This window comes from Periplaneta americana, chromosome 10 (genome assembly GCF_040183065.1).
Source record: "Periplaneta americana isolate PAMFEO1 chromosome 10, P.americana_PAMFEO1_priV1, whole genome shotgun sequence".
NCBI lineage: Eukaryota > Metazoa > Arthropoda > Insecta > Blattodea > Blattidae > Periplaneta > Periplaneta americana.
Window position 1 is genome coordinate 97,855,598 of NC_091126.1, and position 17,917 is coordinate 97,873,514.

General features: G+C 36.1%; 1 protein-coding gene across 15 annotated transcripts in view; it reads left to right on the forward strand.

Annotated features, from left to right (window-relative positions):
- Positions 1 to 17,917, forward strand: part of Ipk1 (Inositol phosphate kinase 1) — a 1,778,442-nt gene that overhangs the window by 1,684,209 nt on the left and 76,316 nt on the right. For all 15 annotated transcript variants that reach the window (XR_011334445.1, XM_069837977.1, XM_069837964.1 and 12 more), the window contains one exon: positions 12,046 to 12,271. Coding sequence is in view for 14 of the 15 variants with exons in the window: in XM_069837977.1 (XP_069694078.1) it covers positions 12,046 to 12,271 (226 nt within the window). In the remaining variant the exon portion in view is untranslated. The remainder of the gene's footprint in view (positions 1 to 12,045; positions 12,272 to 17,917) is intronic.

Here is a 17,917-nt window from a genome sequence, read left to right on the forward strand (position 1 = left end):
TTAAACGTTAAAAACTCTTTTTAGTAACGGGTATTACCCCCTCTGGCTTGAATAACTGTATCCATACGTCTTGGCATGCTCCCAATTTGGTTAGCAATGTCTTCTTGAGGAATAAGTTCCCATTATTCGCCAAGTGCTCGCCTCAACTCTTGTAACGATTCTGGTCTCGGTCGTCTATTCTTAACACGCCGTCCCAGCATGTCCCACACATGTTCAATTGGGTTCATGTCTGGACTCCTTGCTGGCCATGGAAGAACATGGATTCCCACTTCTTGGAGATAATCTCCGACCGCATGGGCAATATGCGGCCGTGCATTACCATGCATTAAAACAAAATTATCGCCTACAAATTGGCCAAATGGCACAACATGATCAGCCAAACATTCATTTATATACCTATCAGCTGTTAGTCTTCCATTTTCAACAAAAACCAACACTGTACGAGCATCCGTACACACTCCTGCCCAAACCATCACTCCACCAACTCCATACGGCACATTTTCGGAAATGCAACACTGTGAAAATCGTTCTCCCCTCCTCCAAACACTTTCACGTCCATCAGGTGAGCACAGATTGAAACGGGACTCATCGGTGAACAGAACACAGCTCCACTGTCCATTTCTCCAATCCCTGTGAAAATTTGCAAAACGCAGTCGTTCAACTCGATGCATCCTGAGAAGTCTGGGACCAGTTGCAGGTCTACTTGATATCAGTCCACTTGCTTTCAACCTCCTTCTAACTGTTTTGGCCGAAATTGGGCGTCCATGCATGTTAACAAATTGCTGGGCTACACTAGTAGCTGGCAGGTTGCGCTCCCTAACAACTCACAACACCATATACCTGTCTTCATTTGGATTTGTAGCTCTTGGACAACCCGAACCTGGTCTTCTGGTATATTCTAGGGTCTCTATACCGTTTTATGGCATCATGGATTGTGCTTCTAGCCATATTCATAACATTTGCAATGTAACGTACCCTGCGTCCATCATCATAAAGGGCTACAGCTCGAGCCACATCTTCAGGTCGCATCTTGTTTTAAGACAAATATTACAACCCCATTTAAACTCAGAAAATGTAAAAATAAAGAAATAACTAATGATAACGATAATGAAGCACAAAATGGTTGAGACAAAATAGTTATAGCTGAGACTCCGAGAGCAAAATTGGAATATTTGGTTGTAATGGCTTGTTTATAAAACAAAAAACAATCAACAATGTATACACGTCTCCATAACAACAGATGGCTACCATAATATTGTATGAGAAGATAATGTTTTTCAAAATACCAGCAAATATTAAAGTGGCCGGTTTTTTTGTCCCTGAGTGTAATAAAGTAGAGTATTGAAGGAAAGGGAACATGTAATTTTACAAGTTAATTTATATTCCCTAATTATTACATTTAATTTGAAGTGGACTAAATATTATTGTTCATTGCTGACAGTAATTTTGCTGTTTCTATCAGTAATTTAACATTGGTAGCTTATAAAACATTTATAAACTTCTCAGTTTTCATATTATAAATGAAAAGTACAGATTGTACTAAATTATGTCAAATTATAACAAAAAAATCAACTGTACGTACTGGCATAAAACCATTTAAAATTTACCAAATTCGTGCAATTGTACCATAGGTGACAATAATGAATAGATCAGATCCGCTGTGTAGGCATTTGTTTAAATAGTTCAAAATCTTTGAGAATTATTATGCTTTGTTGCCAGAGTGAAATCAGCAGCGTCAAGCGTTTCTTCTACACATTGTTACTTTCAATGACAAGCTTTTTTTCCCCCAAATTTATTCCCAGACAATTAAAAACTATGCTAGGTGAAGAAGTTAAAATATTGTAATTTCTCTGAAGCTCGCTCTAAAAATTCCAGCATTCTTTTAACACTTTGTGCGGAAATTTGAAGCGTTTGTCTCTCATTTACGGTAGGTGATTGTCTCAAGGTAGAACTCTTACAAAAGGTGTGCACTTGAACACGAAATTTCGGTTTTTCTTACTAATTAGGCATTTTCCTTTCACAAAGCAAAATGCATGTAAGATAGATCGAATGTGGCTTCGGGAACATATTTTTTAAAATAATAATTGGAGATATTGGCCAAATCTTCAGAGTCAATTACGTATCGAGTCGTTCGACAAAAAAAAGTTAACTTTTGGAAAATACTTTAATAAGTAATCAAACGTAGCTATTTGATACCCTATACGACTGTCAGAAAAACAGCTTCCTCCAGATGTAAATGTTGGAAACATGGTTGCAAAAGATTTGAAAGGACCTGGAAAATCCTTCTGCTAATTCCAATAATGACAATCCTTTCGAATAGAGAGCAGTTTTTGATTCCTTCACATTAAACGTGGTGAATAAAGGGGTGCTCTTTGAAATTTTCACAGGCTTTTAATTAACAGGTAAGTTATAAATAGACAGTGGAAAAAAGTCAATTAATAGCAGTGGCGGTTCCTCGGGGGAGGGAAGGGAGGAACGTCCTACTCACATTTTTCTTCTTTTCAAAGTAAATACCAAATGAAATACTGTATATGCCTTGAAATTCGAGGAAGATTCGATAATTCTTAAGTTCACAGCTATAAGAAAACCTCGGTTGGTCGAGTTTTAAACGACGCGCACTCATGTGCTGCTAGAAAACTGTGAGAAGGATGCGAGATTGTTTTTGTGGAGGAAAGTCGATCCATTCCTCCTTTACTGCAGTTAACACACATAGAGAACAGCGCAGTAGCGGCCAGGGAAAGAAACAGAGTTTTAAAGCAAGTAAATGAACGGATAGGGAGGAGATCCTCCTCTGAATCAGTGCATGGGCGGGAAATAGAAACCGACTGGTCTTGCAGCAAGTTCGCTACCGCTGCCATCTAACGATGCTTCATTCAACCAGACTATAACACATCTAGGAGGAGACACAATAAAAACATTTTTAACGCAAAGCTATGTAAGACACCATATAAACTTTTTTTTTATTATAAATCAAAATATATTATTCATTGCACTTTATATAAGCTACTATTCATGGTTTGAAACTTTCGAGGATATGTGAAAGTTGAAGTTGGATTTATATAAAACAAAGAGGATGTAGTTCTACGTTAGTATCGCAGATCTTTTTGGCCTCTGAAATTCACTTCCATTCATTGTCTACTAGACAGGACAACTGTCAAGTTATCAGTTTTGTACAAATATACTATTTCAAATTGAAAGTACTGCAAACTACATTATTTTAACATAAACAATTAATCGGCCACCGGCAGCTTTGAACAATAATGGTAGTATGACTTTACAAAAACTGACATTCTTCAAAAGCATGTGATACTGAACTTGTAAAATGTACATGTGGTAACACAGATCACGTGGGTGGGTGCAGTGTTCTCGCTTTCCTAACAGATTATTTCTCATTCCCATTTCCGTAAAACGGTTCCGGTTACGTGTTAGTAGCTGGTCTCTTCCAACACTTGTGATGCAGTAGCGTGCGTGAAAAATGCTGCGAAGTTGTGAATTTCCTTGTAATTGGTAATTTGTGTAATTATTCAACAATGAATGGAAGTGAAAACATAATATATTTTGGACAATTTAGGAAACCCAGTTTACAAAAAGTTTTGCTATACAAAAGAGAAGGCCAACCCAACTACCTGGTCTTACATGTATGTATGTATGTATGTATGTATGTATGTATGTATGTATGTATGTATGTATGTATGTATGTATGTATGTATGTATGTATGTATGTATGTATGTATGTATGTATGTATGTATGTATGTATGTATGTAGGCTAATTTGTAACATGTTTCTCTCAAGAAGGTGTTATTTTGCTCTGTTAACTTCTTTCCTCCTCTTAAGAAATATGCAGGAGCCGCCACTGATTAATAGACATGTTTATGGTTTACAAATATTGTACGCATAGAATATGGCATGAGGTGTGCAGGTATGCCAAGCAGGTACAACACGGTACCGTCCGCAGAGAGCACCACGCGAACACTGAAAACTGCTACTCTGCGTTGTCAGTCAGTCCTCATCCGTACGTGAACAGAGAACATTGAAATACGTAAACATATTCTTCATTTGTGTTCAGTGCAGTAATCATAATGCCGAAAATAGATGTTAAAAAACATAGGGTGTATTCCTTAATACAAGAATATGGTGTCCACATATTTAGCAGTGATACTGGTGAAACAATTAAGTGTCGGTTATGTATGTATGCATTAAAAAGGATAACAAAACAATCGATAGAACATCACTGTAATACACAGAAACACATGAAAAATGTTGCTTGTATGTTAGAAGAAAATAATGGTTCAATTTCAAATTCCGCCTCAAACATGAAATATGACTTTTGCCAGAATTTGTGTCGAATGATGGTAAGTTGCAATATTCCATTCAAAACGTTGAACAATCCTCACTTTAAAAGATTTATGGAAAAGTACACAAAATATGCCATTGCAATAGTTATATCAACATACAACCAATATTCAATTATTATTCCATGTGTCAATTTACATTTTTTTCCCCCGGCCTATACCTGCACGCGCCTCTAGTGTACCTACTGTGCTTACGTAAACAACCCTCTGACGAGATAAATTAGTCGCGTTGTAATTACCTTCACATCCGAAAGACTTTTTTTTCCGCTGTCTAATTATAAAAATGTATGAATGATTTGTTTCTGGTTAAGTTTAAAAAAGTTTCCAGCATCAACGAAAAAAAAGGTATTACGGTTTTTTAACTTTTTTTTTCCACCTATTTTGCCAGAAATATTTTCCTTCATATATATCTGTTAAAAAAAACATAATAATACAGGAACATATTCAGTGACTTGAAACTTTGTATCTCCTGTGGGTTTTCACTTTAATGGTCTGTCATCCAAAGCAAGTTCAGTTTTATCGCAGAAATCACGTAAAGAGGTAACTAACAAATAAAACTTGCAAGTTAAGAAAGAGTTTTACAATTTTGAAACAACGCTGTAATGTATATCCGCATGGAATTCTCTGATTGAAGATAGTACGAGTATGTCTATGTCAAAGAATATTTTCAGTAACACTTTAAATTTAAAACATTAAATATGATGTTAATATTGTGAAAATGAAGATAAGAAAATGCTCTCATGTACAATTTATTCTGTTAAACAAATTTCAGTTTTCATTTTATAAATAAGTGTATAATCATTTGAATTTGTACTTAAGTAGCTTCAATATTTTAAGCGTTGTTGCAATTTTTGCGGAGTAACCCGAAGTATTTACCGTAATTATAGTAACTTTCTTGTTTCACAATATTTGAATTAAAATTATTGTAAATAAAATAATAAACACCTGTCTGTTCAAAGGATTAATCATCTCACTACAGACTCTGTCGTACTTGTTTTCGTTATGGTACAACTTGGAATACTATACTGATTTTATTTACATTCAATGCAGAGAGTGATTCATGACCAACATGTCTAACTTGAGGTGGTTCCTCAGGTTGCTGTTGTAAGAATAATTCCTATAAACAAAAGTGAGATTTTCAAAGGTTGCAGAGTTACTGAAGGTCTTTATTTCTGAGAATCAGTTTTCTCTGAACCGTGTTTCAGCTCTCGAGTGCTGAACAAGCAACAGCCCAAAGCTCTTCTTAAGGCTTCGCTAGCTGTATACACGACTTGTGAGTTTGTGAAGTTTATTTATGATGCCATACATAGGCCTGTTTATAATGCTGAGTACCGATATATCTTCTAAAATGTGCCATAACCAGTGCACCCACGCCTGTTGGTGTTTTTCTTTTTGTATTTGTATTTGTATTTGCATTTATTTTGCTAATAATTGTAACATAAAATATAATATAAACAGATAAAACTTTAGCTCACCCCTGAAGGAGTAGAACTCGTGCTCAGGGGCGGATTCCTGAATTTAAATTGAGAAGTGTATAATACAATTTGTCCTATGTATACGAGTACTACACAATAAATCTAAATTTACAATTTTTCATCATTTATAAAATCCATACATAACTTTTTAAATTTAATACTAAAACTATTAGAATTTACAATATTATGATATTTAAATATAAATTTGTTACATATTCTTGGGCCTATATTACTACTATGATTAAATACTGTAGCAGTGTTGCATTTTGGTTCAAACAATGTTGTAAAATCTCAATTAATATAAGGAAAGCACAAAATGAATCTCTGTAATTTGATATTTAATACTTTTATTGTAGATAAAGAATTCGTTTATTCACACTTCGATATGTGATTTATTTATTTCATTTTTCTATAATCTATATGCAATAGTAATTGATATTGATATTGATATTAATTGATATTAGAAGAGAAAAATTCTCCCCAGCGTCGGGGATCGAACACGGGCCCTTGGTTCTACGTACCAAGCGCTCTAACCATTGAGCTACGCCGAAGCTCAACCCACAGCACCGGATCTAATCCCTCTCCTCCAGTGTTTTTCCCTTTGTGGCCTGACTCCATGTTCGACATGTATGTTGACATTTATATTACGTCAACTGCCATTATAGAACGAGCGCACCCAATTGAGTGACTTGGTGGCCGGGATTCCACAGTAATATGCACTGTAGGACCAAAAATTAATCTTTACGTAGGCCTATATGCAGTAGATTTTTAATTATAATATTAATAAATTTGATATATTGTATGGGAAATCAACTGAAGTAATTAATGTTCTTTGACCCACATGTATAGCTGAGTAGGCATCATTTGACAGCAGTTTATTCCACAGGATTCAGAACGAGGCACTCATCTGAACTGTTAGTATACATTCCGCCCATAATAATTCCAGTTAATTGTTGCTTGCGAATTTTAAAACCCTAACAACTGAAGTTAACAAGTTACATAATGATGATATTGTTTTGTACCGTACACCCGAACTCTACGCTCTGTTTCTCTGCTGTGACTGAGTGGTCAGTAGTGCTGCTCATCGGAGTGACTACTACCGCGGAGGAATCGGAGATTACGAATAAAGCTCTCCACTGGTGATCTCCGGTGCTATCGTAGGTGGAACAGGGGGCATACGGAGGGATGCGATGGTTCGGAGCGAAGCGACGTTGGAGGACATAGAGCTCAAGGACGACCGGCGCGTACGGACTGAGGGTAGTTATGAGTGGAATAAAATGGCACCAAATCGTATATCCGTCGCATGGAAATTCTTTAATTTAGTTGAAGATAACAATAAAGTCGCACGCTGTGAACTTTGTGGGCGAATTTTCTCTTAGGGTGGTGGTACTTCGAATTTGTTAGACCATTTGAAGCGATCGCACAATCGCGAACTTGAAGAAAGTAAGTAAGTAAATTTAACTGTTCAAAACACTTTTGAACTCTTTTAAAAAGCGTGTTTACTTTGATTTATATATAAAAGTTCTAATAAATAATTTCGTGGTTTTGTGTGGAGACAGAGTAACATTGCGAATGAAAAACTGAAAAGCAGAAGAATTTTAGCAAAAAAGGACCCTCTAAGATTGATCCAGCATATTGTTACGAGACGAAACTCTAAACTTCAGTGATGAGCCGCTTACTTGAAATGAAATATGAGTTGGTGATTGTAATGCCAGAAAAGCCAAACGCTCCTAGGACGCTAACAGGTCCGTATTTGGAAATCTCTATGGCGTGGACCAGGTTAGATAGATTCGCTGAGTAGACCAAATTTTTAAAATGTAGGTATGTAAGTCTTTAGGCTAACATTAAGAGCCGCGGTTGTGGTACTCGTACTTGCTGTCAAAAATAAATTATTACCATTCAGATACACATTGACGGTCAATTAGTGACATCATCGTTTTCGTAGTTTTAAAATTACGCAAAACATTTGATACGATTTTTTAACTGCTTTAGTGCTACTGTTCCAAAGGTCCACGTCCAGAAAAACAAGTCTTGAAATTTCTATAAAAACATAAGTTTCGAGGCAATAAAAATCATACATAACTTATATGGAATATTTAAAAGGCAACTTGAGTTATTAGATTAAAATATTGAGTTTCATTCTGAAACTAAAGAAACGTGTGGTAATAATATAATTATAATTATCCTTAAGTTGATATCCGCTTATATTTTTTATTACAGAGGAAGAGTGACGAGTTTTAGAAGAGACAGTTAAAATACTGACACCCTTTAACACAATGATCACAATCCTGTCTGGTGAAGAATCTTAATAAATTATTTTGGACAGTAAACTTTAACCCATTGATATCACACGTTTCTTTTGTTCCATTCTGAAACTCCCTTAATATATTTTACGTTAAACTAAACCGATTAGAATAGTAATTGACAAAAACTGTTTGTGAATAAACGAGTGTTTCCAGGAAAATTATAAATGTTTACATTAGCTACTGAAAAGCTTTACTTCTGTGTTAGTTTTCAGTTAATTTTAATGTTATTAATTTGATCAATGACATAAAACTAATACGCCTTTCCACATATACTATGAATTTCAAAACTAGAAAAAAAAATCTGTCAGCTAACATAGTACTTCAAGCAAAACAAGAAAAAAAGAAGAGCCGAAGAAAAAGAGAGAGAGAGAGAGAGGTAAATAAAGAAGAGAAAATAAACAACATAAAATTACACACTTATTTTAAAAGATACGGGGACGTCAGCGGACTCCCATCACTATCTAATCCGACTAAAAGAATGCTCAGCGGAAGATGTATGTCTGCGCGGCATCAATCGGAGGTAACCGGAGGTCTCCGATTGAAAGCGCACAAACAACCGCTCCGGAGAAAAACCTAATCATAAGCAGCACTAGTGGTCAGACCTCTGACCTCTCACGCAGGCGGTTCGGGTTTGGGTTCGAGTTCCGGTGACAAAAGGAAGTTGCGGTTTTTCTCGGGGATCTTCAGTTTTCTCATTTTAGGAATCAATATCATTATGTCTGATCTCCTTCCCGTTGTCATTTAATAGCATTCCCCAAACACTGGCTGGCGACGAACGAAGGGGGCTGGTCTAGGGACGAGTTGGCTAGAGAACCATTGTGTAGTCTGCCAGTGCGGGTTGGTGGCTTGGGCATGCGCCTAGACGCAGATAAGCGTAATAAGTCTCAGATTGTAGCGCTGAATTGTGATACCACAGTCTACTATATACAGTAACGAAGCTTCAGTTTTGAGGGTACTAGGAACAACAAACTGTGCAGGTACTATTTCGCATTGTCTGTAATGAGGCGATAGTAGCGATCCTTGTGGTTAGCAACTATTTATGGATGCATATTTATTACGTATTGAGCTTCGTGACTATATACTAGACTGTGGTAATACCCTGTTCCAAATATAATGAAAACATTATAGACATTACTTTCGTATACTTAAATCATTCAAACTCATATTTAGACATACAACTAGACCTTTCTTCTCACTAGGCATGGAAGGCAACTTAGGAATTCACCTTCACATAAGAATGCAACTACCTTCGCCGCTTCTGTTTGTATTCAAATTATTCGCCTTGTAGTGAGCTTTTTCTCCTAGTATTCCCCTTGTTCTACTTGTTTACCCTTGTCCTCATTGTATTCCCCCTTTTCGCCTTGTTTTCTTTGTTCTCTTTGTATTTCCATTGTTCTTCTTGTGTTTCGCATGTTCTCCTTGTATTCCCAATGTTCTCCTTTCATTCCCATGTTCTCCTTTCATTCCCATGTTCTCCTTTCATTCCCATGTTTTCCTTGCATTCCACATGTTCTCTTTGTATTCCCAATGTTCTCATTGTTTTCTCCTTATTATCCCCTTTTGACGTAGAACTACTTCTCTCCTCAATAGGTATAGGCGGTAACTTAGGAATTAACCATCCAACAAAAATGCAGCTCGCTCTCTTCTCCACATTGTAACTCCCCTTTTTTCCCTTTGAAGTACCTTTCTTGTTCTCCTTTTACTCTCCTTGTTCTCCTTATACACACCTTGTTCTCCTTTCTTTTCCTTATTCTCTGCACATACAGTATTTCTATTTTCACGTGGAGGTACGTTTTTCTCCTTAGTATAAATGGGTGATAACTTGGAAATTAACCGTCCAACAAAAATACAACAGCTGCTTTGTTCTCCTTGAGTTTCCTTGTTTTGCATCTCTTCCCATTGTTCTCATCGTCATCCTTCTGTTCTCTTTGTCTTCCCTTTTATTTTTTCTTCCCCTTCTTCTCTTTGTCATCCCCTTGCTCTCATTTTCTTCCCCTTTCTCTCTTTGTCATTTCAGTTTCCCCTTACCTTTTATCTCCTTTTTCCTTATTTTCTTTGTCTGACTCTTGTCCTCTTTGTCTTAACCCATTCTCCTAGTTTTACCCTTGATCTTCGTGTCTTACCTTCCTGTTGTTCTCTTTCCATTGTTCTCCGTGTTCCAATAATTGTTCTTTTATTTTCCTTCTATTCTTCTTGTATCTCCCTTGTTCTTGTTGTATTCCTATTGTTCTCATTGTATTCCCTTTGTTCTAATTGTATTCCCCTTGTTCTCATTATATTCATCTTGTTCTCATTCTATTTCTCTTTTCTCCTTACATTCCCTTTATTATTTTGAATTTCTCTCTTTTTCCACACGTTCCCCTTGTTTTCCCCTTGTTCTTTTTCCTTTTTTTGTTCAGTCCTTCTTTTATTGTTGGTGATTTTTTCTCAATTTCTTCATTTCCCTCTTTCCTCTTTTCTTTTTCATGTCTCCTTTCTCCATTTCTTGATTTATCTATTACTTCTTTTCTTCTCCTTTTATATTTTCTTGCTTCATTTCTTGAGTTCTCTATTTTTCCTTTCGCTTTTGGTGTTTCCTTTCTTCCTTAATTTCTTGACTACCGGTACGCTATTTCTTCTTTAATCATTTGATTTTTCTTTTCTTTCTCCCTTTCTTCATTTCTTTATTTCTTCTTCCATTCTTTGGTGTTCCCTTTCCTCTAATTCCTTGGTTGCTATATTTCTCTTTCTTTTCATTTTTCTTTCTTCCTTTCTTGATTTCTATATTTCCTATTTTCTTTTTCGTTCCTTCCTTTCTTTTTCCAGTTCTTGATTGCTCTTTCTTCTTCTTTCTTTTTTAATTTCTCATTTCTTAATTTCCCTATTTTTTTGTATGTTGGTGTTTCTTTCTGCATTTCTTGATAACTCTATTCCTTTTTTCTTCTTCTAAGTTTTGCTTTCCTTCTACATATCCTGATTTCTGTGTTTCTTTTATTTATTGTATATTTCTTTTCTTACTACATTTCTTAATTTCTTTATTTCTTCTTTTATTTTTCTTAGTTGTTCTGTTCCTTCTCCATTTCTTAATTTCTGTATTTATGAGGTAGTTTGAAAAACGAAGTGTTTCGCAAAAATCCGAACACGTTAGAGGAACTCCAGGCTAATATCAGCCTAAGCATGAAATAAGAATTTAGACGAGTGAATGACAATGTAATGTCGCGATATCAAGTTTGTATACGAAAGCAATATGATACTTTCAACATATACTGTAAGATAGGGTTCATAAACCATTTCTGCTTCCGTCGTTATGGGCAGCATTTTACCGGCTGATGTTAGATCTGTGGCCCAGGACCCGGATCCCGTGATACGGCAGCCATATAATATATTAAGGACAATTATAGTCATTGTATGCGTAATGAATTTGCCTTTACAGTCTGCATTTTTTTTTATTTTAGTAGGTTATTTTACGACGCTTTATCAACAGCTTAGGTTATTTAGCGTCTCAATGAGATGAAGGTGATAATGCCGGTGAAATGAGACCGGGGTCCAGCACTGAAAGTTACCCAGCATTTGCTCATATTGGGTTGAGGGAAAAACCTCAACCAGGTAACTTGCCCCGACCGGGAATTGAACCCGGGCCACCTGGTTTCGCGGCCAAACGCGCTAACCGTTACTCCACAATTGTGGACTACAGTCTATTTGCTGAAGTAACTCTGTGTATCTACACACATGCATACAAGAAAGTATTTTTGGATGAGTCGAGATCGAGGTTTATGTGGCCAAGTATCCTGTCATTTGCCTGAATTGACTCTGGAAAATAAGAAATTGCGAATAAATAATTAGGAAAGCTATGCCAACATATGACAAAATTGATGGCATAGTATTGTCCATGCAACAATTTACTTATAAATGTGGTTTTGTTCGGCGAACAGGAACGCAAGATCTTGAGGCTGCGAAAGTGCGACGGCGATGTAGCGAAGGAGGCTGAGGATCTCTTGGCGGAGAGGGAGCGCGAGCATGTGTGGCGGGAGGCCGTGTTCTGCAGGGGCATCATGGCGCCACTGCTAGGAGAGTGCTATATTCAACCTCCCACTGCGGCCCGCATGGATCGTGCAGAAGTGAAGCGACTGGACCAGATCTTGAGAACTCAACGACCAGGTAATTCAGCAGACTGCATCCTCTTTCTTGCTGTTAGCGACTTGGGCTAGAATATTACGCCAAATCAATTCCGTCTCTGAACCTACTCAGGAGATGCGTTTATATAGTTACCTACGTACAGCAGACCATCGATAAATCTTCAGTTCCAAATTATGTCTTTGATATTGTTGTTAAGGATTGAAGAGTAAACAAAACCAACGTATACCGCTACACGGCAATATTTCACACGGCGAATTTACCAATGCAAGAAACGAACAGCCCAATTGTTCCATAATTTTTTCTACACATACTACTGTCATGTCTACTTGTTCTGCGCTTGGGCACTAGAAAGTCTCCAAGCAATCCGCAACAGTGTACAGTAGGTAGCCTATGTATGGATTATAGCTCGGCGGCATCCTTTAACGGTTCAGGCCTGTTGTTCAGTGAGCATGCGAAAACAAAATCTGTGCTCTAATAGAAAAATTGAGTAGCGAGCACATCATTAGGAAATAATATGCATTTTAGCAGAAAGAAGGAGAAATTTTTCATTTAAAATACTTAAAATGTTTACCGTTATTCATTAGACAAGTACATCTAGTAGCATATTTATTTATTCATTCTAATGTCATTACCCTAATTCTTGTATAGACGTTACACGCAATCATATAAATTTCCTCAAACCTCTGTCAATTTTTGCCACTACTTTGTCATATGTGATATTACAATTTCATAAGTTCGATAGGCTATATTTTATTTTAAGTTCTATATATTTTAACCCCTTTATGTTTATTAAGAAAATCACATGACGGGAGGGAATCATCCTTGCGAACGGAGGTTACAGTTTAATATCGGTTTTATCGAGTCTACCAAAAAAGCAGGTAGACCTCAATATAATTAATTTAGTTCTCTTTAAACTCTAATTCTTTTGAGGGAAAAATTTGCGAGCATAATTCTATAAATAAATCCTTGTCCATGTGTTCAGGAGAAATCTCTGCAAACAAACGGACAGGCAGTCAGGACGGCATTCCAAAGACCACATTTGAAATCTCTCAGAGAAAATATTGTAATGCTTCAAAAAGGTATTTCGAGATTTTCACGAAAATATATACGTTTTCAGCAACTCTGGTTTCAAAAATTTAGTTTTGGGCATGCCATCTTTCCGTATGTCTGTATACTTCGATTTCTCCCGCACTATTTTAGTGAAAAGTGAACAGCTCTTTATTTGAAATCAAAGGCACACAGTAACGTTCAACTTAAGTACCGAGACATAATTTTATTATTACTTCAATTTTTATTGTACCTGAGTTTTTTAATTTCCTTCACCTCACCTCACCTCACCTCATCTACTAGTAAACTTCCACACGTCCTCCTCACAGATCCAAGACCGCATATGCAGACAAAGTGGCCTTACGGTCACAGTGTACAGTACTGAGTGTCAGACTATAAAACGTCCAGAAATATGGTCGTATTTTTCAGTGAACAAAGTTAATTCATTATTTAATCATATTTTCGCACAGGTACTGTGTCAGTTTGGTTACATCGCTTCCCGGTTTCCCCCACCCGATTCTGCTGGCACCTCTGTAAATGCTAATGTCTGGATGTCTGGGCTGTCTTAGCTTTTTTCTGAAAACATTTGCTGTTAGGAATTGGACGTCTACGTAATATTATAAAGTTTCTAACATAATTTAAATAATATGTCCTCATTAAGTAAGTAACTTTCACGTGATTTCCCCTTTCTACGACCCTGAGACATAACCACTTGGACGGGCAGTAGATAGCATTTATCTGTGCGGATCGGGCAGAAGTGAAATTTGAATTTACAGTACGTAAGATATTCTGTTATTGAGTAACAGTAATAGAAGTAAAATTACTTCAACAGGCGCAGGATTATTGCCCACCATGTCGACTGATTTGAGTGCTTTGCATTATTTCTTTGAGGGTTACTGTAAAACAGTTGTGTCTGCTAAACATCCTACAACAATAGAAGAATTAAAGAATTACATTCAGGAAAAAATACATTAAATTTCAGAAGATAGGCTATGCTTAAAAACGTTTTCGATAATATGCACAAAATAACTGAAGCCTATATCGAAATGAACGTCCACCATTTTCAAAAATTTGTTTAAAATATCCAGATTTTGATTATTTTTCAATTTAAATGTACTCTCCATATTGTATGAAAATGTGCTGTAGACAGTATACTATACACTGCATAGTGAATACGTCCGCCTGGATAGTTCAGTTAGTGAGTAAAAACACTTATTGCTAATACAGTACTATATTTTGATGAAATAAAATCCTAACGAAAATTATCAAACTCAAAATCGTAATAGTTCTCAGTTTACGTAAATGGATGCGCTACTTTTCTTCTCTCCTATACCTAGTAAAGTAATTTGTTTGTATTTTACACTAGTATCATCAAACTCCGTCCTGGAAGTGGGTAACAAACAGTCTGATTAATCCAAAGATACAGCCAGGTTAGTATTAGAAATGTTAGTAAAAACAAAATGATGTCCCGGTAGATCCTGTGGGCTTAGCTAGAGAATTTTCTTAGTGTTTTTTTCTGTTACGCAAAATAAACGTAGCAAATTAGAATTACTTGAGGTCCATGAAAAAGCGTCTAGTTAGAAGAAATTATAATATTCATAATTTTTTTCTACTTATTCCGAATTAAGTCTGAAGTTTTAAATCTTTTTACAACATAGTGCATCTATAGCGGAGAACAGATTATAGTGGGTTTATTGTCATACATAGTATTTACAAACACATTTTTATTCCTTGATGAACCACAGATCATGTAATATCTTAAAGATTAACATTAAAAATAAGTCTCAATATAGGTCTACCACCTCTATATTTTACATCCATATAATTTTAATGCTGAGTTTGTGAATAAAATAATATTAAAAATGATTACTACAGGGCTTCTACTATACAGTGAGTAACAAAAATATTCGGACATCCGTCAACTAACAATTCAATGACCTATATTTACATATAAATATGTAAAAATAAGCTTTAATTATTTTTTCCCTAAAATTATCCCATTTCATATAAACATTTTCAACACAATAATTCCAATTAACTTAATTTTCTTCTAATTATTAAAACATAAAGGAAAATATTTGATTTCTAATGCTAACAAAAATATTCGGACACTTATTGAAAAAAAAAAGAATTCTATTCCAGCTCATTATTAGTACACTGTAGGACCATCCTTCTGTTTAATAACCTCTTTCAGTCGGCGTGGCACGCTATGTACTAATTTTTTTTATGTCTATAGGAATTTTCACCCATTCTTCTTGACGTCTTGCTTTTAGCTCTTCTTTAGAAGAAATAGGCCTTGATCCAACCCTCCTGTCAAGTTCTTTCCATAAATGTTCAGTAGGGTTCAAATCCGGCGATTGTGGAGGAGGATGAAGCACTATAGGGCATTTGTAGAGCAGATATTCTTGTACAATATAGGAGTTATACTTGGGATCTTTGTTCTGGTAAAACATAAATTCCTTTTCAATCCCAAGCTTTTCTGCACTTTTCACTAAATTATGTTGCAGGAGATGTAGATAGTCTTCCTTCTTCATGAGATCCTCGATGAACACCAATTCACCAACCCCAGAAGCTGACATGCACCCCCATATGATCACATTTTCTCCACCTTGATTAACAGTAGCTCGCAAATTCTTGGTTTTCATTTCCTCCTTAGGCTTTCTCCAGATCATTTGTCTACTATCGCTGTCAAAAACATTGAATTTGCTCTCATCAGAAAAAAGAGCCTTTTCCCACCTATCTTCACCTTTATTTTCATATTCCTTAGGAAACTGAAGTCGTTTACGTCTGTTCCTTTCACAAACATAAGGCTTTTTTCGTGCTATTCTTCCGTTGTAGCCCCGTTTATGTATTGCCCTCTTAATTGGGCATGCACTTTTTTACCCGTAGCCGATCCAATTTCAGAAGCTAACTTCGGGGCACTTATACGAGGATTCTTTTTAATCTGTCTGATATAATAAGAGATTCTCCTCTGTCTGTGAGGACTTTTCGGCGACCTGTTTACTTTCTCAGCTCTATTCTTCCCTCGTTTTTATATATGAGAATTATGTCAGACACTGTACTTCTCTTCATCTGAATCAAATCTGCAATGTTTCGAATAGTTTTCCCTTTTTCGTAATGGAATATCACTAACTGCCTCTGATTAAGTGTTGTTTACTTACCTTTACGCCCCATTTAGTGTTCCGTCTTGCTGAAACGACAGCACGAGTAAGACCAAATACTCGCGCATGTTATTGAAGCTCGGTACTTCCACCTAGACTACTTTGTAATGTAAGTGATCAACAGGGGTGTACAGAATAGGACTAACACGACTATTTTTGTTAAGCAGTAAATTGTATATATTTTTTTATTTTTATATAAATATGTTAACATACCGTTTCATTAGCAAGCTCTTTTTATGTCCATATTATGCAAATTGGTTTATTTAACGTAACCGCAAGCGTAATTTCTGCGTTTTTGCAAACATGTTTAGTAACATACACATAAACATTTGGAATATTAAGTGTCCGAATAATTCTGTTATTCACTGTATGTACTGACTGCTGTCGCGATGTTTTCTTCTCGGCGGCTGGGCATGTCTCAGCCGACCGCACTCATTCATTAACCCCGCAGCTTAAAACGTATATGAAATCGTACCTTTTAGGACAGGGACGGGAAACTTAAATTGGTAAACAGAGCAGGCAGCATGAGTACCTGTATACAACAGCAACACTGTGACGTGTTCCTGGAACTGAGGCGGCAGTATCAAATTAAAGTGAATCAGACAAATTAAATTATGGTTTATTTAACGACGCTCGCAACTGCAGAGGTTATATCAGCGCCGCCGATGTGCCTGAATTTTGTCCCGCAGGAGTTCTTTTATATGCCTGTAAATCTACTGACATGAGCCTGTCGTATTTAAGCACACTTAAGTGCCGTCGACCTGAGCCGGGATTGAACTCGCAACTTCGAGCACAGAAGGCCAGCGCTATACCGACTACGCTACCGAGGCCGACCGGGATATACTTGTACAGTATATAAAACTGTAATACATTCAAAATTTCCTTAGTACATTAAACTTGAATTGAAAATAATCAACTTCACAGTGCTGGTAATTTTATTTCACATCTAATCAGTAAAACATACGGTACCGGTACCAATTATTTCGTTGTAGATATGAAGAGATAATTGACAGATGGTATACCATTATCTTAAATGTAAAAGAAGTCATATCTATGCTATATGTTACAAATATTTGACGAAATAACTGAATTCATAATAATGACGGCTAATTAAAACAGAAAAACTCTTTCTTTAAGTGCCACTAAATGAAAAAAAATGCTTATTCAAATTATATTAACACAAACACGTAAAACACAACTTGGAAAAATAGGGGTATTTCAATTACAAAAGCAAAGTTAATTTCACTGATGAATAGTTTAACATACTGTCCAAGAAATATATTTACTCCTTCCTTTAAACCTATTCCTCCATGACACTTTCTTCAGGATTTCTCTCCACTTCCACACGAAATTTGATATCACTTACTTTCAACTAACATGGATATTAGGTTCAATTTCTAAAGTACACATATGTAAAACAGCAACTAGATTATCCCCATACATAGTAAGTAGTGCCTAA